The sequence below is a fragment of the Martes martes genome (genome assembly GCF_963455335.1).
Source record: "Martes martes genome assembly, chromosome: 1".
Taxonomy (NCBI): Eukaryota; Metazoa; Chordata; class Mammalia; order Carnivora; family Mustelidae; genus Martes; species Martes martes.
The window spans coordinates 203600003-203626845 of record NC_137888.1 but is presented as its reverse complement, the minus strand read 5'-3'; the positions used below and the strand labels follow the sequence as shown (position 1 = coordinate 203626845).

At 52.0% G+C, this 26843-nt stretch overlaps 1 protein-coding gene across 4 annotated transcripts in view; it reads left to right on the top strand.

Annotated features, from left to right (window-relative positions):
• The first annotated feature begins 413 nt into the window (after positions 1 to 413).
• SLC27A1 (solute carrier family 27 member 1) overlaps positions 414 to 26843 on the top strand; it is a 33985-nt gene continuing 7555 nt past the window's right edge. The window contains exons 1-7 of one of the 4 annotated variants that reach the window (XM_080805364.1): positions 414 to 469; positions 2189 to 2356; positions 21231 to 21625; positions 21756 to 21917; positions 22021 to 22090; positions 22910 to 23001; positions 23073 to 23182. In XM_080805364.1, coding sequence (XP_080661490.1) covers positions 420 to 469; positions 2189 to 2356; positions 21231 to 21625; positions 21756 to 21917; positions 22021 to 22090; positions 22910 to 23001; positions 23073 to 23182 — 1047 coding nt within the window. In that variant the 5' untranslated portion in view covers positions 414 to 419. Of the gene's footprint in view, positions 470 to 513; positions 740 to 2188; positions 2357 to 21230; positions 21626 to 21755; positions 21918 to 22020; positions 22091 to 22885; positions 23002 to 23072; positions 23183 to 26843 lie in introns of those variants that run through there. The other 3 variants (XM_080805363.1, XM_080805366.1, XM_080805365.1) reach the window with 3 other exon arrangements.

Here is a 26843-nt window from a genome sequence, read left to right as displayed (position 1 = left end):
GGAGGAGGGGGAGGAAGTGGGGAAGAATGGAGGAATCCGGGTCAGAGGGAGGAGGGGGAGAAGTTTAGGGAGGAAGGGGGGGGGAAGTGGGGGAAGGTGGGAGAGCAAGCCTCCAGCCCACATTTGTAAATGAGTGAATTTCAGCTCTAGCTCGTGTGACAGCTCCAGTCCTCGGTTTCTTTACCTGTAAAATGGGGTGAGCACAACAGTGCTACCTGACAAGATAAGAGCGCAGCTGTGCTTACCCGTCATTGCTGACTCTGCTGATCCCTGGCCAAGAAAGTAGCCATCCAGTGGCTGGCTCTGGGCCTGTCCTCCAGATCTGCCCCCTTGCCCCCCATTCCACCAACCCTGGGCAACTACAGGGACCAATGGTAGCATGTGGGAGGGGTGGGAGCCTGCCCAGCCCTGTCCTCCAAATGGTGCTGGAAGCAGGCCCTGGCCGCCTCCCAAGGAGAGCGCTGAGAAGGTCGGCCAAAGCAAGGCAGAAAACAAGCTGGGGTGGGGTGGGCAGAGGGGCAAAGGAGGGGGAGCTTGGAGGGAGGGATCCAAGGCGGTGGCCTGCATGGGCACAGCACAGGCAGAGCCGGGCCCAGGAGTCTGCAGAAATAGTGGTTCCGGAGGGCCCACACTCTCAGTCTAGGTTTGGAGTCCTCTGTCTTGGCCTCATCGTCCCTGCCTCAGCTTCTGGGAACCCACGAGGAAGCGGCGAAGATTGAGGGTCTGTGAACTGCTCCAGGTCAGCCAGGGTCCCGGGTGGTGGGCAGCCAGGCCAGCGCTGGCCCATGCCTGATCAGGAGGGCTTTTGGGTCTCTGGGTGGGCATTTAGGACTTCGGGTGTGGCGGGTGGGAACCTGGCGTGTAGCTTTTGTCGTCCCTGGGCTCCTGGGGTGTTACACTGAGATTTAACTGACAAGATTTTGCGTTATGGATTGGGGATTAGTTGAGTCCTTGAAATGTATAATTAAGACTGAGGTGGGGTTTGGATTTAGAACCTCCTGAGGCTCCTAGACTGTGAGTTTAGGACTCTCCGGATCCCTGGAATGTGTAAGACCCAAGAGGCGTCGCAGCCTAGACTTAGGACAAACGGGGCGAGAACCCAGTACACACAGGCCCTGGGTGTGAACCGGGACTTTCTGGTCCCCCGGGCTAGGAATCCGTTCGCCATCTAGTGCTCAGCCCTGAGCCACGCCCCTAGGGTGCGGGAGCACGTGTTTTCTAAACGCCGCTCGGGGGCTGGAGGGGGGAGCAGTTTGGGTGTCTCCAAGACAGCGGCCGCCCTTTCTGGGCCGTTCTAGCCCCGGTCTCGTTGGCCGTCGTCTCTCTGGCCTGGGGCCCCTCTCTATGGTCGTGGCCTCCCGAAAGGGGCGGGCCTTGGCAAAGCGGCTGCGGAGCTCGGAGCAGGACAGGTCGGAAGATAGCCTTGGGGCGGGCCTGGGCTGGCAGATGGGGAGGGGCCTAGGGCTCTAGGTGGGCCAGAGGGAGGTCCAGAGGGTGACGATTGGGCCAAAGCCCGAGGGCGGGGCCAGTGGCCAGGGATGGAACCTGGGCCTAGGCTAGAGGCGGGTCGGGGGGGGGAGCCTAATTGGGAGTGGGTGGGGCGTGGATTGTGGGCGGGACCACAGGCCAATCTGGGGGCGGGGCCCAATGAGTGGCGGAGTAGAGATAGAAGCGGGTCTTGGAGGATAGCCCCGGACCTGTGGGAACTGGGGTGGATCCTGTAACCGAGGATGGCGCTAGATCACGGCAATGGAGGAAGGCTGATCAAGTGTCTGGGAAGGGCCTGTGTCTGTGGTAGGCACGAGGTGGAGCCCAGGTTTGGGGCCAAGTCGTGAGGCTGGAGCTTGGGTTCAGAGCCCAGCCGCTAGGTCAAGACGTGGGGTAGGGCTTGACAGTGACTGGCGGAGTCTAAGAGCTGCGTCTGAGGGCGTGGCCTGTGCTAAGAACTGGCAAAGAAGCTTGAGCCGGGCTAAGAGGAGGAGGGAGGCCTGAGCCCAGCATGGGACGGGGCGGAGCCTTGATCCGGGGGCGGAGTCTGTCGGGACCCGGCCAATTTCAGGCATGAGGGTGGGGCTCGAAGGGGGTGGCCTGGGCTTCCCGAGGAGGCGGAGCCGGGGGCTGGGGGCGGAGCTCATCCTGGGGGCGGGGCCCCAGCCGTCCGCGGCCTGAGAGCTCTCCGCCTCCCCAGGATGCAAGCTCCCGGTGCAGGCTCGGCCTCCGTGGTCTCGCTCGTGCTGCTGTGGCTGTTGGGGCTGCCGTGGACCTGGAGCGCAGCGGCGGCGCTCGGCGTGTACGTGGGCGGTGGCGGCTGGCGTTTCCTGCGCATCGTCTGCAAGACCGCAAGGCGGGACCTCTTGTGAGTGCAGTCGGGGCCTGGCCCCGGACCAGCTGCGCGTCTTGGGGGGTGATCAGAGCGGGGGTGTTGCAGGGACGGAGTCGGGGGCTCTGAGGGCTTGGGGAGAGGGGTTTTGGAGACTGGGGGCGAGGCTTAGATGAGGGCGGGGCTAGGGGCGGGGCCGGAACCTGAAAGAATGACAGATTGGGGGTCTCTGAGGGGAACTGGAGGGGACAGCTAGAGGGTCTCTGGAGGGAGAGAGTTAAGTTTCAAGATTCTAGAGGCTGTTTGGGAGACCTCAGGGGGCTGGGCGATAACTTGGGGATCTCTGGGCAGCTGGTAGGGGTTCCAGAGAGCTGGGGCTGATTGGGAGGCTTGGTTATTTGGGGGTCTCTGTGGGGACTTGGTGACGGTGAGAGGCTTCTAGGGGCTCTTCAGGGATTCTCGTAGGTCCCTAGGGGCCCACTGTGGCGACCGGTGGTCTTTGAGGGCTGCAAAGACACTTTGGAGTTTTTTAGGGCTTTCTCGGTGGGTGAGGGATGAAGGGGCTTCTTGAGACCTCTGTAAGAGACTTTTAGGTTTCTGAAGGGTGTGTGTCTCCTGGGGGCCATTTACCGGTTTCTCTGTGGCCCGGGGTGCTCTTTGAAAGTTTGGGATCTGTACAGGACTTGAGGGGTTCAGAGTTTGTGGAGACATTGCTGCGTATTCCAAGACTTGTTTGGGGATCTCCAGAGATCATGATCTCTCACGAGGGGATTTTGGTGTCCTATGCCGGTTTCCTTGGAAGAAGGTCTCTGGGGTGTCTCCAAGGGGCATGCTTGAAGAAGCTTTTGGGGGTACTCCTGGGGTGAAATAGGTGTTGCTCGGGGTTCCCATCGGAACAAATCTTAATAACAACCCCCACATGGGAATGCCTGAGCACCTGCTGTGGGTCTGCCGGGCTGATCCTCTCAGGTGAGGTGGGGGAACTAACCCATTGTAAGGGTAAAGAAACAGGCTCTGTGAGCAGCAGGGATGGGGTGAGTTGGGGAAAGTTCCACTGCCAATTGACTGGTTCTGAACCTTCTAGAACTCGTCCTTTTCTCTCCATGCCCTGGCCCCTGCCTCTGCCTTTGGTCTTTCTGACCAGATTTGACCGTGCTCTCTGTTCACACATCCTCCACAACCCCCATCCTCTGCAGGAGAAAGACTCAACCTCCAGCTGGACACTAGGTTCTCTGACCTACACTGGGATCTGCCCACTCGCCACTTACCATCTTCATAGATTCACCTGACCCTCACATCAGCATGCCTTGTCAGGCTCAGGATGTTCCCCCTCTGCCTGGAACACGCCGAGCCTCCTTTTGCGTGGTGATGCTTTGTGATGTTGCTACACTGGCCTTCTTGCTCCCCTCAACATGTGCAGCCTCCGGGCCTTTGTGGTTGCTGCTGTCTCTGCCTGGATCAATCTTTCTCTGTTCTTCCTTTTCATCACGCCGTGGCTTGAATGTCACCCCAAGAGCCCTCTCCTGACACTGTGTCCCTGTATGCCCTCCCACCTTGTTGGCTTTTTGGCAGAATGGCCAACATTTGCGGAGTACTTCCTCCATGCCAAGGCTAAACATGACTTCTTTAAACCCTCCCAGCAACCCTGTGATGTGGGTACTCTCTTGTCCCCATCTAACTGATGAGCAAACTGAGGCACAACATCATCTGGTCCCTTGCCCAGGGTCACACAGGGGGCAAGTAGTGGGGACAGGATTAGAACCTAGGCAGCATGGCTCCAAAGCTTGACTTGGTGCCACTAGTGGCATCTGTCATTTGTAATTATCTGTTTTTAAATGCTTTCCAAAAAAAAGATTTTATTTATCTGAGAGAGAGAGAGCTTGAGCAGGGGGAGAGGCAGAGGCAGAGGGAGGAGCAGACTCCCCGCCGAGCAGGGAGCCCAGTGTGGGGCTCGATCCCAGGACTTCGAGATGAGGACCTGAGCGGAAGGCAGCCGCTTAACTAACTGAGCCACTCAGGCGCCCCATCATTGGTAATTCTCTTATGTGTCTGATTTCTTGCCTTTTAATTCTTGAGTCTCTTTCTCCCAGCCAGGCTGGGGGCCCTGTGGGGGCACAAGGGAAGCTGTGTGGGGTCTTCATGCCACCTTGGACCTGGGTTCCATATAAGGTGGCACATGGCAGGAACAGGGGCTGTGTGTGTTGGCTGGCAGCCCTTCCCTGGCTACTGTGGGCTTGTTCAGGCCCCAGCTGTGCCTCACTGATCCTGAGTATCTGTGCCTGGCTGTGTTCCCTCAGGGATGGAGTAAGAGCTGGGCCGACTACAACTCCCTGACCTTGGGCTTGACACACTTTTCTGTAGGAGACAGCCTCAAAGATGGCCCAACCGCCTGGTCTTCACTTTCATATGATTCCCCCCCCATGCTTTGAGTGTGGGCTGGATCTAGTGACTTGCTTGCCATGGATAGAATACAGCAAAAGTACTAGGATATTATACCCAAGATTAGCAATAAAAAAGAATGTGGCGGGGCGCTTGGGTGGCTCAGTGGGTTAAAGCCTCTGCCTTCGGCCCAGGTCGTGACCCCAGGGTCCTGGAATCGAGCCCCATGTCGGGCTCTCTGCTCAGCGGGGAGCCTGCTTCCCCCCCTCTCTCTGCCTGCCTCTCTGCCTACTTGTGATCTCTGTCTGTCAAATAAATAAATAAATAAAATCTTAAAAAAAAAAAAAAAAAGAATGTGGCTTCCATCAGCAGTACTCTCTCGGATCGTCCCTCCAGGAAAAGCTGGCTGCCCTAATGTGAGGCAGCCCATGTGAGTGAACTTGGAAGTAGATTCTGTCCCAGTGAAACCTTGAGATGACTCCAGCCCCAGCCAGCACGTTGACTGCAGCCTCACAAGACACCTGCAGCCAGAACCACACAGCTAAGCCCCTCCTGGCTTCCTGACCCTCAGAAACTGGGAGATAAAAAATGTTTCCAACTGGTAATTGTGGAGGTTTTGTTACACAGCAATAGCTAACTAACGCAGCTTGAGTAGCCCTCTCTAGGGACCAGGATCACAGTCCTAGAAAGAAGGAATGCTTACTAACCTCACTTTACAGGCTGGTGTACCAAGGCACAGAGAGATGAGGTCATTGACCTAGAATGCACAGCCAAGGAGGACTTAGGGCACTGGGGTCCATGTTCTTAGCTACTGTGCCGTGCTGGGGGTGGTGGGGGGCCTGCATTGAGACCCGGGGATCTTCTCCCACCTCATCCCATGACCCGTATTTGTGGCCTGAAATCTGAACTTGTTTATCGAGTTGGTTTCTTTCTGTTCTGGTGCTCTGGGGCTCGGGGTGAAAACATGAGGGGGCAGAAGGAATAGAAGGGTGAGAAGAGGTCTCGGGAAGGGCTCAGAGGTGGACAGTGGCTTCTTTGTCTCCGGGTAGGGGTGGCTTGGGCTGCTGCCAGGTGGGGCAGCCCAGGCAAGTGGCTGGAGCTAAGAGCACTGGAGTCCACTGCCTGCCCACGTGGGCATGCCCCAGAGAAAATGGGGGCGAGGGCAGGACCAGACAGGTGGTAAGGGCTGGGCCTCGCCCTGAGTGCTCACGTACCCTGATCATCACTAGCTCTGGCCTCAGTGCCTGTTTCCTGGAGTGTCACCTATGGATGGGGGCTGCGGGGGCGCTTCTTGGCTGGAGCTGCTTGCGCTGGTTCCCAGCCTTGCTGGTGGTCCTTTCCCCATGGCTATAGAAGTAGTGCCAGCTCCTGGGGTTCTTGGGGTGCTCTGTCAAGTTTATTCATGGCAAACTCTCAGAGGAGAGCTGGGTACCCATTAGGCACTCAGATGCGTTCGTGCTGGCTGCCATCAGCTGGTCGGGGGTGGGGGGGCGGGTGCTTGGCGGCTGTGTGGGTTGGATGGTTGAGGGCTGGGTGGCCAGAGCCAGCGTGTGGAGCTGTGGACCTCAGCTGTGCCCCTTGCTGGCCCCAGGAGTCGTACCCTCTGAGTCTCACTTCCTCCCTCTGTAAAAATAGTCGTTGTGTGGTACCGCTTCTTCAGGAAACATGCGTTGAACACCTGCGTGCAGCATGGGCACTTGGCCTGCCCCATGTACGTGGTGAATACTTTATTAATGCTTTGTGCAAGCCTGTGGAGGAGCAGCAGGCTCCCCCTGCTGGGGCCTGGTTCTGGGCTATTCTGTCTTGACTTGCTGGCTGACCTTGCACCTGTGAATTCACCTCTCTGAGCACCCACCTCATCCCATCACCTCTCACGTGGAAATCTTAGGACCCTACTTTGGAGGGTGCCCATGAGGTTTGCTCAGTGCCTGGCACACAGTAGATGCTCAATAAATGCCAAGGCTGCTCATCTTAGCTACTCTGTTCACTGTTGAATGGGTGAGAGGTCAGGATCTGACCAGGGAGGTGGGTGAATTTTTGTGTTTTGTTTTGTTTTTCTTTTTTATTTTGTTTTCTTTTTTATTTATTTTTTTGTTTTTTGTTTTATTTTATTTTGGTTTATTTATTTATTTATTTTTATTTTGTTTTATTTTATTTCAATTTTTAAAGATTTTATCTATTTATTTGTCAGAGAGAGAGAGAGAGAGCGCCCGTGCACAGGCAGGGGGAGCGGCAGGCAGAGGGAGAAGCAGACTCCCTGCTGAGCAAGGACCTAGATATGGGACTCGATCTGAGGACCCTGGGATCATGACCTGAGCCGAAGGCAGACACTTCACCGACTGAGCCACCCAGGCGTCCCGACAGGCGTCTTTTAATATTTTGTGTTTACTTGTTTTGTGTAATAGTCAATATATAACACATGGCACACAATTCAAATTTTAGAGAGAGGTTTACAGTGAACGTTGTCCTCTCTGCTGCCCCCAGCCCTGCAGTTTCCTTCCTCAGAGGCATCTTCTGCCACTTTCCCAAGATAGACTTAGAAAAATCTGCACAGACCCACCTGTTCTTCGTGCCTACAGATGCCCTCGTGTTCTCCATCCTATTTCTCACCTGGTGCTTTCTTTCCATTTTTAGTTGTAATTTTAAATCTTATTAAAGTCACGCAAGCTTTGAGATGAAAGCCTCTGAGCCTTCTGCCCCGAGGGGCAGCTGCGTGCCCCACCTTTCAGCCACACCCACACTCTTCCTTCCCTACCTGGAATGACTCTTAACGTCTTGTCTGACTCTTTTGGGCTTTAACGCCCTGTCTCTAAATGGGTTATGTGATGATACCTGCATTTTTTCATTTGGACACTTGATCAGTCGTCTCCCTCCACGGAAGACAAGGATGTGGCACCCCTTTATCCCCCTTGTCCTCACGCTCTTCCTGTCCCTCTACATGCATGTACGCCCCGCTCCCCAACAGACACATGTTTTTCCATACCTTCATTGTCCCAATATTATTACAGTCGATTCTCATTATCTGCGGTAATTTTGTTTTATAAAGTCACTGCAAACATTGGATTAACAAATACCGAACCATCATTCCTAGGGCAAGTACAGGGTTAGGGTTCTGCAAACCTTTGGTCACAGCATTTTTATCAACCAAGCAATACATAACCTTGTTTTATGTTTGTTCTATTTAGAGACACCTCGTGGGGCGCCTGGGTGGCTCAATGGGTTAAGCCTCTGCCTTGGGCTCAGGTCATGATCTCAGGGTCCTGGGATCAAGCCCCGAATTGGGCTCTCGGCTCAGCTGGGAGCCTGCTTCCCCACCCCCTCTCTGCCTGCCTCTCTGCCTACTTGTGATTTCTGTCTGTCAAATAAATGTATAAAATCTTAAAAAAAAATAAAGACACTTCATTTTATATATATTCCTTTTTTTTTTTTTTTCAAAGCAAGCTCTTTGCCCAGTGTGGGGCTTGAACTCATGATCCCAAGATTCAGAGTTACATTTTCTACTGCCTGAGCCCGCCAGGTACCCCCATAGTCTTTTTATTTATCTATTTTTTAAAAAAGATTTTATTGATTTATTTGACAGAGAGAGAGCACAAGCAGAAGGAGCAGCAGGCTCCCCACCGAGCAGGGAGCCGATGTGGGGCTCGATCCCAGGACCCTGGGATCATGACCTGAGCCAAAGGCAGATGCTTAACGACTGAGCCACCCAGATGCCCCCGCCCCCCCATCCCCGCACCCCCCGCGCCATAGTCTTTTATTTTATTTATTTTATTTTTTAAAAATATTTTATTTATTTATTTGACAGAGCGAGATCACAAGTAGGCAGAGAGACAGGCAGAGAGAGAGAGGAGGAAGCAGGCTCCCAGGGGAGTGGAGAGCCCGATGTGGGGCTCGATCCCAGGACCACTGAGATCATGACCTGAGCCGAAGGCAGAGGCTTAACCCACTGAGCCACCCAGGCGCCCAGCACCATAGTCTTTTAAAAGAAACATATATATATATATATATATATATATATATATATATATTTTTTTTTAGATTCTATTTATTTAACAGAGAGAAAGATCACAAGTAGGCAGAGAGACAGTCAGAGAGAGAGAGAGGGAATCAGGCTCCCTGCTGAGCAGAGGGCCCTATGTGGGGCTCGATCCCAGGACCCTGAATCATGACCTGAGCCAAAGGCAGAGGCTTAACCCACTGAGCCACCCAGGCGCCCCAAAGAAACGTATATTCTTTTTTTTTTTTTTTTAAAGATTTTATTTATTTATTTGACAGATCACAAGTAGGCAGAGAGAAAGGCAGAGAGAGAGGAGAAAGCAGGCTCCCTGCGGAGCAGAGAGCCCGATGCGGGGCTCGATCCCAGGACCCTGGGATCATGACCTGAGCTGAAGGCAGAGGCTTTAACCCACTGAGCCACCCAGGTGCCCCGAAACGTATATTCTTGACTCATTACTGGTGAACTTATGGCCAACAGCATTATAACTCACACCTGAACAAAACTTTCTAAGTAAGGCACATCCCAGCCTTCTTGCCCTTAGAAACACTAGAGAGCACTTTAGCATTATGCCTGGAGGCCCTTTTAAACAGCAAAATCGCCAGCAAAACGGACAAAAATGCAAAAAATGTGGCGCTAAATAGATCACCAAAAGGATGCTTGTTTACAGCATGAGCTGAATCAAGAAGGCCGAGTGTTGCCTCGTTTGACCTAACCTGGGAATGTGCACATTGGCAGTGCAACTTATTTGCCACTCTGTGTGTGTCCTCGAATGGCTGTGAAAGTAATGGGAATGTTGATTTCGGGGTTACAAGTGAATTTTAGTGAGCAGGCAGATTTGCAGTGAAGAAATCTGTCAATAATGAGAGTTGACTATTATCCATTATCATAATTCGGTCAGGTCAGTAATTGGTGTTTACATTTTTTAAAAATTTATTTGACAGAGAGAGACACAGCAGGAGAGGGAACACAAGCAGGGGGAGTGGGAGAGGGAGAAGCAGGCTTCCCCCCGAGCAGGGAGCCCGATGCAGGGCTTGATCCCAGGACCCTGGGATCGTGACCTGAGTTGAAGGCAGCCGCTTAACGACTGAGCCACCCAGGCACCCCTACATTGTTTTGACAGTAATAGTATTCTCACTCAGTTGAGCTGTCTGGTATACTATGATCATTTTTTATTCTGTTAACAACCTTTGTGTATTTTCTTTGAGGTTATCGGTTGCCTTTATATTTGTTAGTTTTCTTGGTATTTATCATTACTTCAAGCTTAGACAACAGTTGTCTCTCTCTTCTCTCATGACTTTTATAGCATAAGATGAGCTTTGTTTCACCTTTTTGGAGAAGTCTCTCTCTAGCCTTCAAACTACCCAGGCTAGGCTTGTCGCCCTCTGCACCTGGTGCATAGCCATCATCTAGGCTACATCCTAGCCACCATCCCGAGAACGGGTATTACTTCTGTCTTGGGTTGGATACCCTGCTCCTTGGATCCCTGGTGGTTTTTTCCTTTGGTTTACTCCTTTGATCTGTTGCAGCACATCCTTATTAGCTTTTGGAGAAATATGGATGAGAAGTTAATTTTTTGAGACCCTTCACATATGAAAACATTTTAATTCCTACCGTCACACTTGACTGATGGTCTGGGGATAGACTGCTAGGTTGGAAATTATCTTCCTTCAAAAATGAAGACATTTCTTCTCACGTGATTATTGTTGAGAAGTCAGAAACCCTCCCAATTTCTGAATTTTTTTTTTTTTTCTTTCTGGAAGCTTGTGGGATCTTTTCAAGATGGTGGGCTAATTCCATTTTTTTTTTTTAAAGATTTTATTTATTGGACAGACAGAGATCACAGGCAGGCAGAGAGGCAGGCAGAGAGTGGGGGGGTGGGGGAAGCAGGCTCCCTGCTGAGCAGAGAGCTGATGCGGGGCTTGATCCCAGGGCCCTGAGATCATGACCTGAGCCGAAGGCAGAGGCTTTAACCCACAGAGCCACCCAGGCGCCCCTCTTTCCATTCTTTGTATGATCTTTTGGTTGGTTTCAGGTCTATGAAGTTTTCTTGAATGATATTGATGATTTACTTATGTTTATTTCCTTTGCTCTTCTTGGAACTCCTGTTAGTACCTGGAACAGCATTTGGGTTGACAACTATTTATTGAATAAATGTAATGTTGGGCCTTCTTGGCTGGTTCTCTAATTTTCTTTTTCTTTTTTCTTCTCCATCTCTTATTATCCTACTTTCTGTGGTATTCCTTCAAATATACTTTCTAACCTTTCTATTCATGTTTGATTTATACCCTCACGTTTGGAATTTCTTTTTGTGATCATTATTTGTTTAAAGTAATAGATTTTATTTTTAATTTTTTATAAACTTCATTTTTTTAAAGATTTTTATTTGTTTATTTGACACAGAGAGAGCACACACAAGCAGGGGGAGTAGCAGGCAGAGGGAGAGAGAGAAACAGCCTCCCCACAGAGCAGGGAGTCCCATGTGGGGCTCGATCCCAGGACCCCAGGATCATGACCAAGCTGAAGGCAGATGCTTAACGATCTGAGCCACCCAGGTTCATCTCTTAGCAACTTTCCAATATGGACTACAGTACAGACAATCCCTGGCTTTCAGTGGTTGACTTACAATTTGTCCACTCTACAGTGACGTGAAAGTGATACACATTCATTAGAAACTGCACTTTGAGTTTTGAATTTGGATCTTTTCCCAGACTACCAACAGGCAGTGTGAGACTCTCTCGTGATGCTGGGCATTAAGCCTCAGCTCCCAGTCAGCCATACGATCACGGGGGTAAGTGGCCCACCCAAGTGTTCTATTTTTCACTTTAGTACAGTATTCAATAACTTATGTGAGATATTCAACACTTAATTAAATTGGCTTTGTGTTAGATTATTTTTTTTAAAAGATTTTATTTATTTATTTGACAGAAATCACAAGTAGGCAGAGAGGCAGGCAGAAGGGGGTGGAGGAAGCAGGCTCCCTGCTGAGCAGAGAGCCAGATTCGGGGCTTGATCCCAAGACTCTGGGATCATGACCTGAGCCGAAGGTAGAGGCTTAACCCACTGAGCCACCCAGGCGCCCCTGTGTTAGATTATTTTGCCCAGCTGTGGGGTGATGTAAGTGTTTTGAGCACATTTAAGATAGGCCAGACTAAGCTGTAATGTTTGTTCGGTTAGATGTATTAACTGCATTTTTGACTTAGGGTATTTTCAACTTATGATGGGTTTATTGGGATGCAACACCACTGTAAGTCGAGGAAGATCTGTGTGGTTTTTTAAAAAGATTTTATTTATTTATTTGAGAGAGAGAGATCACAAGCAGGGCGAGAAGCAGAGGGAGAGACAGACTCTGCATTGAGCCTGGAGCCTGACATGGGGCTCGATCCCGGGACCCTGGGATCATGACCTGAGCCAAAGGAAGAGGCTTAACTGACTGAGCCTCTCAGGCGCCTGGAGGAAGATCTGTATTATGAACTATGGTCACCTTGTTGTATGTCACATCCCTGTGACTTCCTGATTTTATACAGGAGGTTGCTTCGTAGATACATTTCTACCCATTCCACACTGGAGCCCGGGACCCTGGGATCATCAGCTTTCTCCCACTTCCAGGGACCCCCACCTGTCATCACTGCTCCCCAGCTTCCCAAAGTGGGGAGATTTGGTCTCCATTCCCATTTTCCTAGTCTTTGTGTTCACACTTTAAAAAAAAGTCCCTTTACTGGCTATTTTGTCCAGCAGTGGGACAGGGAAGCTCAGTGTTCAGTCAGTGTCTGGCTATTTGATCTGCCAGCTTTGCATGAAATCACCCATGCCTTTTCTCACTTGTAGCTCCTTCCTCATCCACCTGTGCTGGGTCCCCATTCTCATAACGGCTACACAGCCTTCCATTGTAAGGACCAACCATTGCTCATCGCACCCCTCCCCTACTGCAGGACATTGGGTTCTTTCCATCATCTGCTTATTGAAAGCGACACATGAATAATGCTATCATTTCCCCCATGTGACTTTAACATGCCGAGACCGATCTTCTAATTAGTGGACCGATCCAGAGCCATGGAGAGAGTCCCATCCCTGTGCAGTCTCTTCCCACTCTCTGCTTTAATCACTCCTCTCTAGCCCGCTGGCCTTGGCTCTCTTTGAAACGTGCCATTCTCCTTCCTGCCTCTTGGCCTTTGCATTCACGGTACTGTCTGCCTGGAATGCTTTCCCCCTGAGCTTTATCGACTCCTGGCTCCTTCTCATCTTTTAAAATGCAGTGCAAATGTTGCTTCCTCAAAGTGGCCTCCCCCATTCCCATGGATAATGTCTTCCTTGGTTATGCTTGATCACATTAGTCTGTTTGTTTCCTTTTTAGGAAACTTATTATAACACTACCATTGCTGGGGCGCCTGGGTGGCTTAGTGGGTTAAGCCTCTGCCTTCGGCTCAGGTTCCTGGGATCGAGCCCCGCATTGGGCTCTCTGCTCAGCAGGGAGCCTGCTTCCCCCTCTCTCTCTGCCTGCCTCTCTGCCTACTTGCGATCTCTCTCTGTCAAACAAATAAATTAAAAAAGAAAAATCTTAAAAAAAAAAAAGACTACCATTGTTTTTCTTTGCTGTTTCCTTGGTTATTAACTCCCTCTTCTCCATAGATTGTAAACCCCATGTAGGCAATGATCACACCTACTTCAGTCACCTGTGAGTGTAAGGAGCATGAATCCCAATTTGGAGTGGCATTGGCAGTTAGAAACATTTACAGCTGATTGTAACATGGAGTTCTGACCTGAGATGGCTTCGGGCCGGTCAGTTCATCGTGCCGTATGTTGTCATTGACTCAGGTTCCTTCTGTCTTTATGCTCTGCCATCCTTGCTGTAAAGGTTTCTTGTCTCCAGCTGGGTACCCTCATGGTCTCATGTTGGCTGCTGTGGTTCCAGCCATTACATGCCAGTGACAGCTTCTCTGGGTAGAAGAAAGGGAACATGGGACTGCTATGTCTCACGCTGCAGAGATTTTGTGAAAGTTGTTGATGTGCTGCAGGGCGGTGTATGCGCAGGGAGTTCAAGGAGCCAAAGGGGTCACCAGACAGAGCCCGATTTCCAGGGTTTTGAACACTGAGCAGAGGAGTGTTTTGTGCCCAGGGAAGGGTTCTGAGCAGGAGAGCAGCATGGTTAGACTGGCTTTCACCAAGGAGGAGGAAGGTGGCTCAGCAGGGAGGGTTTGGGGCAACCAGGCCGAAAGTGGACTTGTCGCTGGACAGTGGGAACGGAAACGTGGTCTCACCTGTTTGAGGTGCTGGGCTGAGAACAGTAAGTAAGACAAGGATTGAAGATGAAGCATGGTGTACAGGCATATCTCATTTTATGGTGCTTTGCAGATATTGGGGGGCTTTTTGCTTTGTTTTGGTTTATTTATTTTTTATTTTTATTTACAAATTAAAGGTTTGTGGCAATCCTGTGTTGCACGCATCTCTTGGCACCACTTTCTTCTCACGTGAGCATTTGCTCATGTTGTGTCTCTGTCACATTTTCACATTTTGGTAATTGTTGCAATATTTCAAACTCATGTTTCATTATCATTATTTTGGTTACGGTGATCTGTAATCAGTGATTATGACTCGCCGAAGCCTCAGATGATGGTCAGCATGTTTTAGCTGAAGAAAGGAGCTAAATAAAGTATTTTTTTTTAAAGATTTTACTTATTTATTTGACAGAGACAGAGATCACAAGTAGGCAAGAGAGGCAGGCAGAGAGAGAGGAGGAAGCAGGCTCCCTCCTGAACAGAGAGCCCGATATGAGGCTCAATCCCAGCACCCTGAGATCATGACCTGAGCCAAAGGCAGAGGCTTTAACCCACTGAGCCACCCAGGCACCCTTAAATAAAGTATTTTTTTTAAAAGATTTTATTTGTTGGGCACCTGGGTGGCTCAGTTCATTAAGTAACTGCCTTGGGCTCTGGTCGTGGTCCTGGGGTCCTGGGATTGAGTCCCATGTCGGGCTCCCTGCTCAGCAGGGAGCCTGCTTCTCCTTCCTCTGTCCTTCCTCCCTTGTCAAATAAATAAAATCTCTAAAAAAAAAAGAAAAGATTTTATTTGTTTATTCATGAGAAAGAGAGAGTAAGAAAGAGTGGCAGAGGGAGAAGCAGCCTCCCTGAGGAGCAGGGAGCCCAGTGTGGGACTCGATCCCAGAACCATGGGATCACAACGTGAGCTGAAGGCAGGTGCTTAGCCGACTGAGCTACCCAGGCATCCCTAAATGAAGTATTTTTTTGATTAAGATACATACATTGGTCTTTTAGACGTAATGCTATCTACCACACACTTAATAAATTAGAGTATAGCGTAAACATAACTTTCATATGCCGTAGGAAACAAATTCATTTGATTTGATTTGTGGTGCTGTTTGCTGTATCGTGGTGGTCTGGAACCAAACCCACAGTATTTCCGAGGTATGCCTGTGCTCGCTTCCCGTGGCACGAACTGGGTGACCTAAGACATCCAAATTTAATTCTGCGATAGCTATAGAGGCCAGAAGTCTGAAGTCAGGCTGTGGGCAGTGCTGGATCTTTCTGGAGGCTCTGGGGGAGACTCTCCCATGCCTGTCTCCTGTATTCCGGTGGCGGCTGGTGCTCCGTGGCAGTCCCTTGGTTTGAAGTTACTTCTACCCCGATCTCTGCCTCCGTTTTCACGTGGCCTTCTTCTCCATGTCTGTGTCTCCTCTTCTGTCGCTTTTTTTTTCTTTTAAAGATTTTATTTACTTATTTGACAGACAGATCACAAGTAGGCAGAGAGGCAGGCAGAGAGAGAGGGGGAAGCAGGCTCCCTGCTGAGCAGAGAGCCCGATGCAGGGCTCGATCCCAGGACCCTGGGATCATGACCTGAGCCGAAGGCTCCTCTTCTGTCTCTTATAAGGACATTTGTCATTAGCTTTAGGGCTTATCTTAAGTCCAAGATGATTTCTTTAAGATCCTCAACTAATTAAGATCTACAAAGACCCTTTTCCCACATATGGTTACTTTCACAAGCTCTGGAGGCTGGGACTTGGATATATCTTTTGGGGACCACCATTCACTCTGCTGTGCAGGGAGTGGGGCCTGGCCCAGAGCAGAGCCAGGAGACCAGGAAGACTGACTACGGTGCTGGTCCCATTGAGTCATGGTGGGGCCCGGGCTGGGCTGCCGAGATGGTCAGATTCTGGCTAGTCTGCATTGGAGAAAGTCATTTGTTCTCTCCATCCCTGAGGACCTCTTGGTGCCACATCCCATCTGGGGTTAGGGGACGCCATGTTCAGTGTGACACGCTGTGAATGTGTCTAAGTACTCCTCCTGTCCAGTGGAACCCACAGTCTAGTGAGAGAGAAGAATCATCAAAAAGGGGCGCCTGGGTGGCTCAGTGGGTTAAGCCTCTGCCTTCGGCTCAGGTCATGATCTCAGGGTCCTGGGATCGAGCCCCGCATCGGGCTCTCTGCTCGGCAGGGAGCCTGCTTCCTCCCCTCTCTCTCTGCCTGCCTCTCTGCCTACTTGTGATCTCGCTCTATCAAATAAATAAATAAAATCTTAAAAAAAAAAAAGAATCATCAAAAAGGCAATGAGGACATAATAAAACATCCGAAATTTACAAGAAGGCTTGAACATGTTGGGGGTGGGGCAGGGATCACTGGTGGCGACTTCAGCCAAGGTGATCAGGGCAGGGCCTCCGGTGCAAGTAGGCAGATGAGAGGAAGCAACCTTGCAAAGATCTGGGGAAAGGAAGAGGGAAGAGCAGGTGCAAAGCGCAGAGGCAGGATCCTGCTGGGCAGAGGAACAACGGATCCCTCTTATTCAACCCTTCTTCTTGGCTGGGCACTTAACATGCTTGACAGGTATTAGGCTGAGAATTGCATTGTTTGGGTGTCTGCTCTGGGCCCCACTTCCTGTTTGTAAATAGGGCAGTGGCAGGACCTACATTTTGGTGAGCTGGAGAACACCTTGGAGGTCGTTTGGTCCAGTCTTTGGACATTCCAAGTAAGGAAACTGAGGCCTGTAGGGAGGGCAGGGTCTGCCCAAGCCCCCACAGCTTGTGGGCAGTCAAGGAGGCTTTGAACTAAGACCGTGAACTCTAGGGCACTTTTTTCTTCTGGGCTGTGCTGGGGCTCAGAGCTCCTGGACAGGTGCTTGAGAATCAGCTCCGCCTCCTCCTCCGCCTCTCTGCCTTACCCCTGGGGGCTTCCCGGGCTGACCCCTGCTCTTGTAACTTGCTTGTTCCTCTCTTTTCCTTGCAGTGTGAGTACGGATGAAGTTGCTGGGTAGATAAAGTGCTAATTCTGTTCTGATTTCTTACTCACCGTGCTTCCTTCCGTGGGGGAAAGGATAGCAACAGAGTTGGTTGGGAATATAGGATGTGCCAGGCCCTGTCTTCAGCGATCTACCTCTGGCCTCTTTTCTCCCCACTATGACCTGAAGGTGGGGGATCTTATTGTCCCCATTTGTCGTGTCCTGGGACTGCTGTAACTGACCACAAACTTGTGGCTTAAAACCACAGGAATTTGTCATCTTCTAAGTTCTGGCGACCAGAAGCCAGCCATCAAGGTGTCGGCAGGTGTGCTCCCTTGGAAGGCTCTTGAGGGAATCCTCTCTTGCCTCTTCTAGCTTCTGAGGGCTCCAGGTGTCGTGAGGCTTGTGGCCGTGTCACTCCTGTCTCCTCCCCTGTGTTTCTGTGTTCTCCTTAAAAAGACACCTGTCATTGGACTTAGGTCCTGCCTGGGGAATCAGGATGACCTCGTCTCATACGCATCTCAGTTACATCTATAAAGATCCTACTTCAAGATGAGGTCACGTCTGAGGTTTCAGGTGGACATGAATTTTTGGGGACACTCTTCAACAGCCACATTTGCATGCAAACACAGCCACAGGGGCTGTGTTTGCGTAGCGTGGTAGGACACCAGCATCGTCCTGTGTTTCGTGCCAGTACTGTATCCCCGGACACAATAGACAGGGTGCTTGCTCTCATAGAAATCAACATAAAATGCCAGGAAACCCATAAAGGAAGCTGGTCATTTCTGATTGTGATGATCGCTCTGAAGGAATAAAAAGGGCCGGGAGTGTAGCAGCTATCCATCAGTTCCATGGCTGCGTAACAAATTACCCCAGAACCTAGAGGCTTAACACGAGGCCCAGTATTATTTCCTGTGGCTTCTCTGGGTCAGGAAGTCAGATGTCACCATTTTGTCTGCTCTGCCAAGTCTGGGGCTTCCGCTGGCTGACTCAGAATCCAGGACCGGAATCACCCGAAGTTTTGTTCACTCAGACGTGTTGTTAGAACACCTGTACGTGGGCTCTCCACGTGGTCTGGGCTTCTTTGCAACTTGGTGCTGGGTTTTGAGGGCCACTGTCCCCAGAGAGTGTGAGAACATCGGTGTGCCTAGAGGATGGGGGTGCTGTCTCTGTGCCCCCATCTCGGAAGTCACACAGCATCACTGCTGCTATGTTTTCTTCGTTAGAAGCGAGTCCCTGAGTCTGCCCCTTCCCAAGGGGCAGGGAAATAGCACCTGCCTTTTGAAGCGAAGACTGTCAGGGAATTTGCAGGCAGGTTCTCAAACAGCCATAGTGATCCAAGCTGGGGAGGGCAAGGAAGACCTCTCCAGGCAGGAGACACTGGAGCTGAGAGGTAAAGCATGTGAAGGAAGCCTGATGAGACGTCTGGGGCAGAATATTTCAGCCGTGGCAACTGCATGGGCAAAGGCCCAGGGGCAGGAACCTTTGCCAGGCTGAAAATCAGGGAAGGAGGTGAGAGAAAGCTAGAGGAATAGAGGGCAGGATGAAGTGGGCAGACAGATGGGGGCTGGGGCAAGCGGGGCTTCACAGGCCCTTTGGAGGGTTAAAACATTTTTGTGGGGAGACGGTGCCGGGATGGAGCAGCTGGTTAAGCATCCGTCTCCCGTTTTCGGCTCAGGTCACGATCTCGGGGTCGTGAGATCGAGTCCCCTGTCTCAGCATGGAGCCTGCTTAAAATTCTCTTTCTCTGTCTCCCTCTGCCCCTTGCCCCCCCCCCAAAAATAAAAATAAATAAAAGATTTTATTATGGAAGATTTCCTGCCTACGGAAGTGGAGAGAATAATGTTTTGAGCCCATGTGCCCATCCCCCAACATCATGACCTTCACTTACTCTTCCTCCGCTCTCCGAGTCCCACTGGCACATCCTTTCACCTGTTAGTTTTCTAGAGTCTGTCTCTGGGAGGCAAAGACGCCCCCTTTTTAACCTTGCCGCAAGATATTCTTCCTGAGTTGTCCTGTTCATTTTTATTGTAGTGAAGTGTGTATAAAATTTACCTTAGTGACATCGAGCACATTCACAGTTACGTAACCACCACCTCCATCTGGTTCCAGAACATTTCCATCACCCTAAAAGGAAACCCCATTCCCATTAGCAGTCATTTCCCCTCCCCGCAGCCCCTGGCACCTGCCAATCGGCTCTGTTTCCATGGGTTGTTTTTGAGGTATCACTTACATAAAATGAAATGTACCCGTGCTAAGTGTACGTTTGGGGTTTTCGATCTAGGTAACTACCACCATCAAGATACAGAGCATCCCCATCTCCCCACAAGACTCCTCCCGCCCCTTTGCCATCAGTATCTCAGCCCCCCGGCGCTCACTCTGGCCCCCCCGCCACTGATCTGCGTCTCCCACCTGATCAGCTTCACCTGTGCAAAGCAGGTGCTCGCTGTGTGGGCATGAAGGAATCCGTGCCTCTGCACTGGTCACCAGGGAGGGGCGGGCTCCTGGGCTCCAGATTCAGGGTCTTGAAGGGAGTTGTTCAGCCTCTCTTTGCTAAGCACCTACTATGTGCCAGGCTCCTGGTGGGAGGCAGGCGTCGCTTCCCCTGGTCACTGCAAACAGGGGCTTGGATGAGCAGAGCTCTGTGGTTAGAGGCCATCAGTCACCCTGAGAGTAACAGGGCAGGCACCCAGAGGGGACTGGTGGGCAGTAACCTGTCCAAGACCCTTTGTGTTTGGTCCTCACAGCTGTCCCCCTGCCTGTCCTGCCCCTCTTCACAGAGGTCTTGGCCTGGGACCTTGCCCCTCCTCTCACCAAAGGTCTGGCCAGCCATAAAGAGGTGGCTGCTTTTTTTGGGCTGCGGGGTTCAGGTCTGGCATGAGAGCTCCAGATGCCTCTCTCTCTCTCCCTCCAGCAGTGTCCTGGGGATTATCTGTGGCAGGCTCACTGCGCTCCAGGAGAGTGGGGCCTTGGTCTGTCTCCACGGCTGTCTCTCCAGGGCCTAGGACAAAAATAGACACAAGTGCCTGTCATCCAGAGCAGGGAGAGATAGCCCAGCAGCAAGATGGTAGGTCAGTAAACTGCACGGGGCATTTGACAGTGTAAGTGCCGTGTTGAAAAATAAACAAAGCAGGGATCAGAGGGGGTGGTGGTGATGGTACCGTAACAGATGGGTGTCCGGGAATGGCCACCTGAAGAGGGTGGCATTTAAGCTAAGACCTGATGGAAGTGGGGTAGGAGCAATGTGGATGGTGGAAGAGTGGTCTAGGCAGAGGGCATGGCCTGTGCAAAGGCCCTGAGGTAGGAGTGTGCTGGTGTGCTCAAGGAACAACAAGGAGGCCCCATGGCTGGAGTGAGTGAGCAAGGGGGAGCTGGCAGGGGAAGCAGGATGGAAAGGGAGGTGGAGCAGGAGAAAGTTGGAGGGGGAGAGGGTTATGTCCGGGTCACCACTGGGTCTTGCCTATTGGGGGCCTGGCACACAGGAGATGCTCATCATTTGGGAGATGAATGGAAGAGTCTGACTCTGTGCTGGCTGCTACCTCCAGGGATGGAGGGTACACTGAGGTCCAGGTTTGGGGACATGAGCACAGTCCAGCCTGCTTATTGGGCACCTAGTACGTGCCAGGCTCCTCAGCCAAACCAGATGTGACTTCCCCTTGGGTGCTTACGATCTAGGGGTGGGGGGAATACCCATTATCGAATGGCTTTGCACAGGGGCTTTGATGGAGAATAGGGGATAGGGAGAGCTTCCAAGGTGGGCAAGAGAGAGTTTTCTGAGCCCAGCCAGTGCCTGCCCCAGTTTGGCCCCATTTGGGGGACTCTACGCTTGATGGAGGAGCAGCGGGCACAGTGCAGGGGCCGAGCCCTGGAAGTCTTCCTGGAGGAATTGATAAGGACACCAGGTTGGGGTGGATGCAGCATGAGGAATCTAGGCTAAAGGTGGTGGTGGGGTCCATGGGAGGCTCTGGATGTTCCAGGAGAGAAAAAGGACAAGACTGGACCCTGGCTCCCTCAGGGTCACCGAGCTAGCTGGGGTGGAGAAAGACAGAGTCACTCTGATTTTCATGGCATGACATGGCCAGCTTTGACCATCTGTGTACTTCTGGGTTGGCTGGCAAATTGCCCTTTCTATGCCCTTAGTACCCCAAGAGACCCAGCGACCAAAAGGTCCTTATTGAACCTTTGCCTTCCTTGGGGGTGCAGGGACTTTTCCCTCTGCTTTCTCCAGATGGAGATGCTGAGGCTGAGAGAGGTCTCCTGGAGGCCAGGCAGGGCACCCAGTGACCCCATCCCCTCCATTCCCCCCTCCCCCCAGTGGCCTCTTCGTGCTGATCCGTGTCCGTCTGGAGCTGCGGAGGCACCAGCGCGCCCGCCACACCATCCCGAGGATCTTCCAGGTGGTGGCGCGGCGGCAGCCGGATCGCCTGGCACTGGTGGACGCAGGCAGTGATGTGTGCTGGACCTTTGCGCAGCTGGATGCCTACTCCAATGCTGTGGCCAACCTCTTCTGCCAGCTGGGCTTCGCACCAGGTGACGTGGTGGCCATCTTCTTGGAGGGCCGGCCGGAGTTCGTGGGGCTCTGGCTGGGCCTGGCCAAGGTGGGCGTGGAAGCCGCTCTGCTCAATGTTAACCTACGGCGCGAGCCCCTGGCCTTCTGCCTGGGCACCTCGGGGGCCAAGGCCCTCATCTTCGGAGGGGAGCTGGCGGCAGGTGAGCTTGGGTGCACGCATCATCTTGGGTTGGGACTACCGGGTTTCCAGGACCGGGAGATGGTGTGGTGCATCCCAGGCCTTGGGAGGGGCCCTGGCCGTCCTTGACCGTGACATGTTTTGGGCTGCAGCAGTGGCCGAGGTGAGCGGACAGCTGGGGAAGAGCCTGGTCAAATTCTGCTCCGGAGAACTGGGGCCTGAGGGCATCTTGCCAGACACCCAGCTCCTGGACCCGTTGCTGAAGGAGGCCTCCACAGCCCCCCTGGCACAGCCCCCTGACAAGGGCATGGATGGTGAGGCCAGGGTGGGACACCCTTCCTCTGCCAGTGCCTACCTACCCTGTCCCCTCATCCCACCCACCCAGTCTTCGGTCTCCAACACACGCATCTCCTGCAGATCGACTCTTCTATATCTACACCTCGGGGACCACAGGGCTGCCCAAGGCTGCCATTGTAGTGCACAGCAGGTAAGGGGCCCATGGGCCTTATCCCAGCTTTGGGGAGTGACTCCAGGTCGCCTCTATGGCTGACCCCTTCCCTCAATCTTGTTGGGATCTTGGGAACATTTCTGTCTCAACCCAGTAAAACCCACAGCCCATCTTGGGACAGTGGTGCTCTGTGTCCCTCCTTGGTGTCTTGCTCCTGCTCCTGCCCCTAATGGCCCTGCTCCCCTCAGTGGCCGCAGGAGGGTTTAAAATCCTAAACCAGATACCCCCCCACCCGCCCCCCGTGCCAGACTTCCCTGTGCCTGCCTTGGCCCTCAGAGTAAAATCCATGGTCGCATTGTACAACGCCTGCCAATTCTCTCTGCTGTCCTCTTCCTTCTCTCCACCCCTCACTCCTAGCCTTTCAGCTCCTTACACTTCCTCAGAGCCACCAGTGTCCTTCTGGCCTCAGGGCCTTTGCACATGCTGTGCCCTCCACCTGGCCGCTCTTCCCCGGCCCTCCCCAGCCTCCACCATGGCTCCTTCTCACCAGGTCTCAGCTCATGTGTCACCTCCCCACACAGGATTCCCCAGCCTCTCTGGCTGTGTCACCTTCAGCCCCTCTCCGTTTCTCTGCTCTCCTCTTTCTCGTGGCCCCTAGAACCATTGACAGTTATTGGCAGCACGTTCCTTTCCAGCACCCCTGTGAGCTGGGCTGGCTCTGCCTGGGTCCCTGCGGTGTTCTGCCACCTCCCCTCCCCCCTCGCCCCTCCCCCTGCTGCACCCCTCTCCTGCACGTTCCCCCCACTCCCATGCCCGGGAGGATGTAAGTCGCAGCCCCTGCACTCCCCGCCCCCGCAGGTACTACCGCATCGCAGCCTTCGGCCACCACGCCTACAGCATGCGGGTGGCGGACGTGCTCTATGACTGCCTGCCCCTGTACCACACGGCAGGTACCGCGGGCGGGTGGGGGCGGGGTGGGGGGCAGTGACTGGGGACTCCTCACCGAGCCCGCCCTCTGCAGGGAACATCATGGGCGTGGGGCAGTGTCTCATCTACGGGCTGACGGTGGTCCTGCGCAAGAAGTTCTCCGCCAGCCGCTTCTGGGATGACTGCGTCAAGTACAACTGCACGGTCAGGCCCCGCCCCTCCCGCGTGGCCCCACCTTCCACCTGCCAGGCCGCCTTTGCCCTGCAGACACTCCCCCGCCCACCCACCCTCCAAGCACCACCACCCCCAACCCGCCCCGCCATGGGGGCTCTGGAGAGGGACAGGAGGGTGGCCCGCCCCAGGCTAAACCTTCCCCCATGTAAACTTAGTGGATCCTCATGACTGCGTGAGAGTGGGCAGAGGCATCACCAAGACCATTTTGCAGGCCGGGAGACTGAGGCCTATACTACAGACATGGGGTGGGGCCCAGGCCGCCTGAGTTCTCTAAAGAGTCCGCCCTGTGCCCCAGGAGTCTTCCCTGCTGGTGGCCCCAGGAAATCAGGAAATGAGACCAGTGCGACCAGTCCCCGCTCTGGGCTGGTTAGGGCCACAAGGTGTGGGGCTTCCAGGCAGGGTGAGCATGAGATAGAGGTGGAGGACATCCATGGTCCTGGAGTGGGGAGAGGATAAGGGGGACTAGGTCCTGTCCTCTCCTCTCTTTTCCCCTCCACCGTGAGAGGAAACCAGCCTGAGGATCTCAGTGCCCTGGGGGGTTTATATACTGGTTCCTCCAGGAAGAAGGAGTGAGGAGAGGAGAGAAGGGGGTGTGGCCAGGGACTGGCAAGTTTTGGCGGGTGCCTGCCGTGCTTGGACAGGTGGGGACCAGAGAGGTCAGGCTGGCTACCCAGGTCACACAGCTGGGCAGGGTGGGGCTCTGGGCTGGCATCCTGGGGACCCCTGGGGGCAGAGGCTGGGATCGGCTCCACTTTTGAGGATTTTCCGTTTTGCTCATGGGGAACTCTCGAGGAACATCGTTAAACCAAGTCTTGAAATGCGGAAGTCTATTTTATTAACTTGATGATCAGGAGTCATGAATACAGATAGTCCACACTCTGAAAGTTCCGGTTACGGCTTCGCTGTGGGGAAAGACCTACATCAACCCCTGATTTCGCTAACCGAAAGAACTCCAAAGAGGATTTTCTCTTTTACGAGAAAAAAAAACAACACGCATTCTAGTACTGATGTATATCTTTCGTAAAAGTGAAGTGTAATTCGTACTTTTAGGTATCAGGGGATATGCTTGACGCCGTTTCAGCTTATGAAAGCTTTCCTAGGAATGCTCTGTTTTCGGGTTGTGGGCAAAGGCTGTGTACATGAACATGGACAGAAGAAGGTACAGGTGATTCCCAGGCACCTGTCACTGGCCCCAGGGGGCCTTCAGACACCCCATCCCGCCCCCTCGAGCCCCACCCACCTCCCTCCTTCTGCGTCCTTGTGAAGCAGCCCCCAGAGAGAGGTGTGTGTCCTTCACAGAAATGCTTTGGGAAAACCTCCAAAAGATGAGAACGACTTTGTTTTGGGGGCAAAATTCGTATAAAAGAAACCATTTTTATTTTTTAAAATTTTTAAAGGATTTGTTATTTATTTATTTGACAGATAGAGATCACAAGCAGGCAGAGAGGTAGGCAGAGAGAGAGAGAGAGAGAGAGAGAGAAGAGGAAGCAGGCTCCCTGCTGAGCAGAGAGCCTGATGCGGGGCTCGATCCCAGGACCCTGGGATCATGACCAGAGCCGAAGGCAGAGGCTTTAACCCACTGAGCCACCCAGGTACCCCAAGAAACCATTTTTAAAGCGAACAGTTCAGTGGTGTTTGCTATATTCACAATGTTGTGTAGCCATCACCTCTGTCTAGTTCCAGAACATTTCCATCACGCCAGAGGGAAAACCCGTTAGCAGTCACTCCCCATCCCCGTCCCCTCACCCCTAGCACCTCCCACCCCAAACTGGGTAACCACTAATTTGCTTTCTGTCTTTATGGATTGGCCTGTTCTGGACATCTCTTGTAAGTGGGACTTATACAGTGTGTGGCCTTTTGTGTCTGGTAAGGACTGTTGTTAAAACAAAAAAATTGAAAGCAGGGTCTTGAAAGGATATATTTTTTAAATTTTTTAATTTTTTATTAACATATAATGTATTTTTAGCCCCAGGGTACAGGTCTGTGAATCGCCAGGCTTATACACTTCACAGCACTCACCATAGCACATACCCTCCCCAATGTCCATAACCCAACCACCCTCTCCCTATCCCCCTCCCCCCAGCAACCCTCAGTTTGTTTTGTGAGATTAAGAGTCTCTTATGGTTTGTCTCCCTTCCAATCCCATCTTGTTTCATTTTTTCCTTCCCTATCCCCCAAACCCCCCACGTTGCCTCTCAGGTTTCGAAGGGATATTTGTATATCCCTGTTCCCAGCAGCACGATTTATGATAGGTAAAGTATAGAAGCCACCTAGGGGCCACCAACCAGTGAATGGATAAGCATGAGGTGGTGTATATGACAGAATATTGTTCAGCCTTAAAGAGGGAGAAATTCTGGCACATTCCACAACATAGATGAACTTTGAGGACATTGTGCTGAGGGAAATAAGCTAGTCACCCAGAGACAAACGTTGTATGATCCCCCTTATATGAGGGACTTAGAGCGGTCACAGTCATAGAGACAGGAAGTAGGCAGGTGGGTACGTGGGGCTGGGGTGGAGTGGGGAGTCAGTGGTTAGTGGGGATAGAGTCTCAGTTCTATAAGATAAAAGGAATCCTGATGGATAATAGTGGCTGCGCGACAGGGTGAGTGTTCTTAATGCTACCGAACTGTGCTCACAATGGTAAATTTTATGTTATGTATATGTGGACACAACAACAAAAGGAAAAAAACAAACAAACAAATACCCCATAAGCTCAGCCCCAGACGTTGCTGGGGTGTCTCTTAACATGTTCCTCTATCCCTGGTGTTTCCTGTCCGTTGGGAGTTGTTGGGTACAATGCAGTGTTTCTCAGCCATGATGCTAAGGATATTTGGGGCTGGATCATTTGGCGGGGGCACCCTATGTACTATAGGATATTCGGCAGCATTCCTGACCCCAAATCACTAGACCCCCTCCCCCCAGCTTGTGAACATTAAAATGTACCCAGTGTTCTGGGAGGACAGAGTTGCTGGTGGTTGAGAACCTCTGGTCTAGATAATTGATCAGCTTCAAGTTCAACTTTTTGTCCTGGAAGGCCGGCAGTGTCTGGTGGTCCCTTTCTTTGTCATTGACGTGCCATACTCCCATTGGGCACTGGTCACTATCTCCAGACCCTTGATAGTCTATTCTAAGAAGGGGAATTTCTGTGTCAAGAGAAGGTACCCAGGAAACACTAGGGGCCCTTTAAGGAATAGAGGACAAAATCCTCAAAGGTCAAGTTTAACAAGAATGTTGCTAAAACAAGCGCATGCATTTGGGTTCAGAAATCCCATCCTCTGGCTGTTGGATGGGGAAACGGTGGCCATGGCCCCGGCCCCAAATTACAGTACACCTATCCTCACCAGAGACAGCAGGCTGTCATTTAGAACCCCACTTTCTTAGATGCATAGCAACAGACAGGCAGGAGACAGGGCTGGACCCCTTCTCATCTGTGGGGGACTGAGTATGTGGTGCCTTTATCCTTCCATCCCCACTGGGGTGTGTGCACTTGAAGTACAAGATCACCCTGACACAGGAGTCATGGCAAGGTCCCTGGTCAACGATCTCCTCCCAGAATCTTTTTTTCCCCCCCTATTCATCCAATCTTTTAAAATTTAAATTCAATTAATTAACATATACTGTCTTAGTT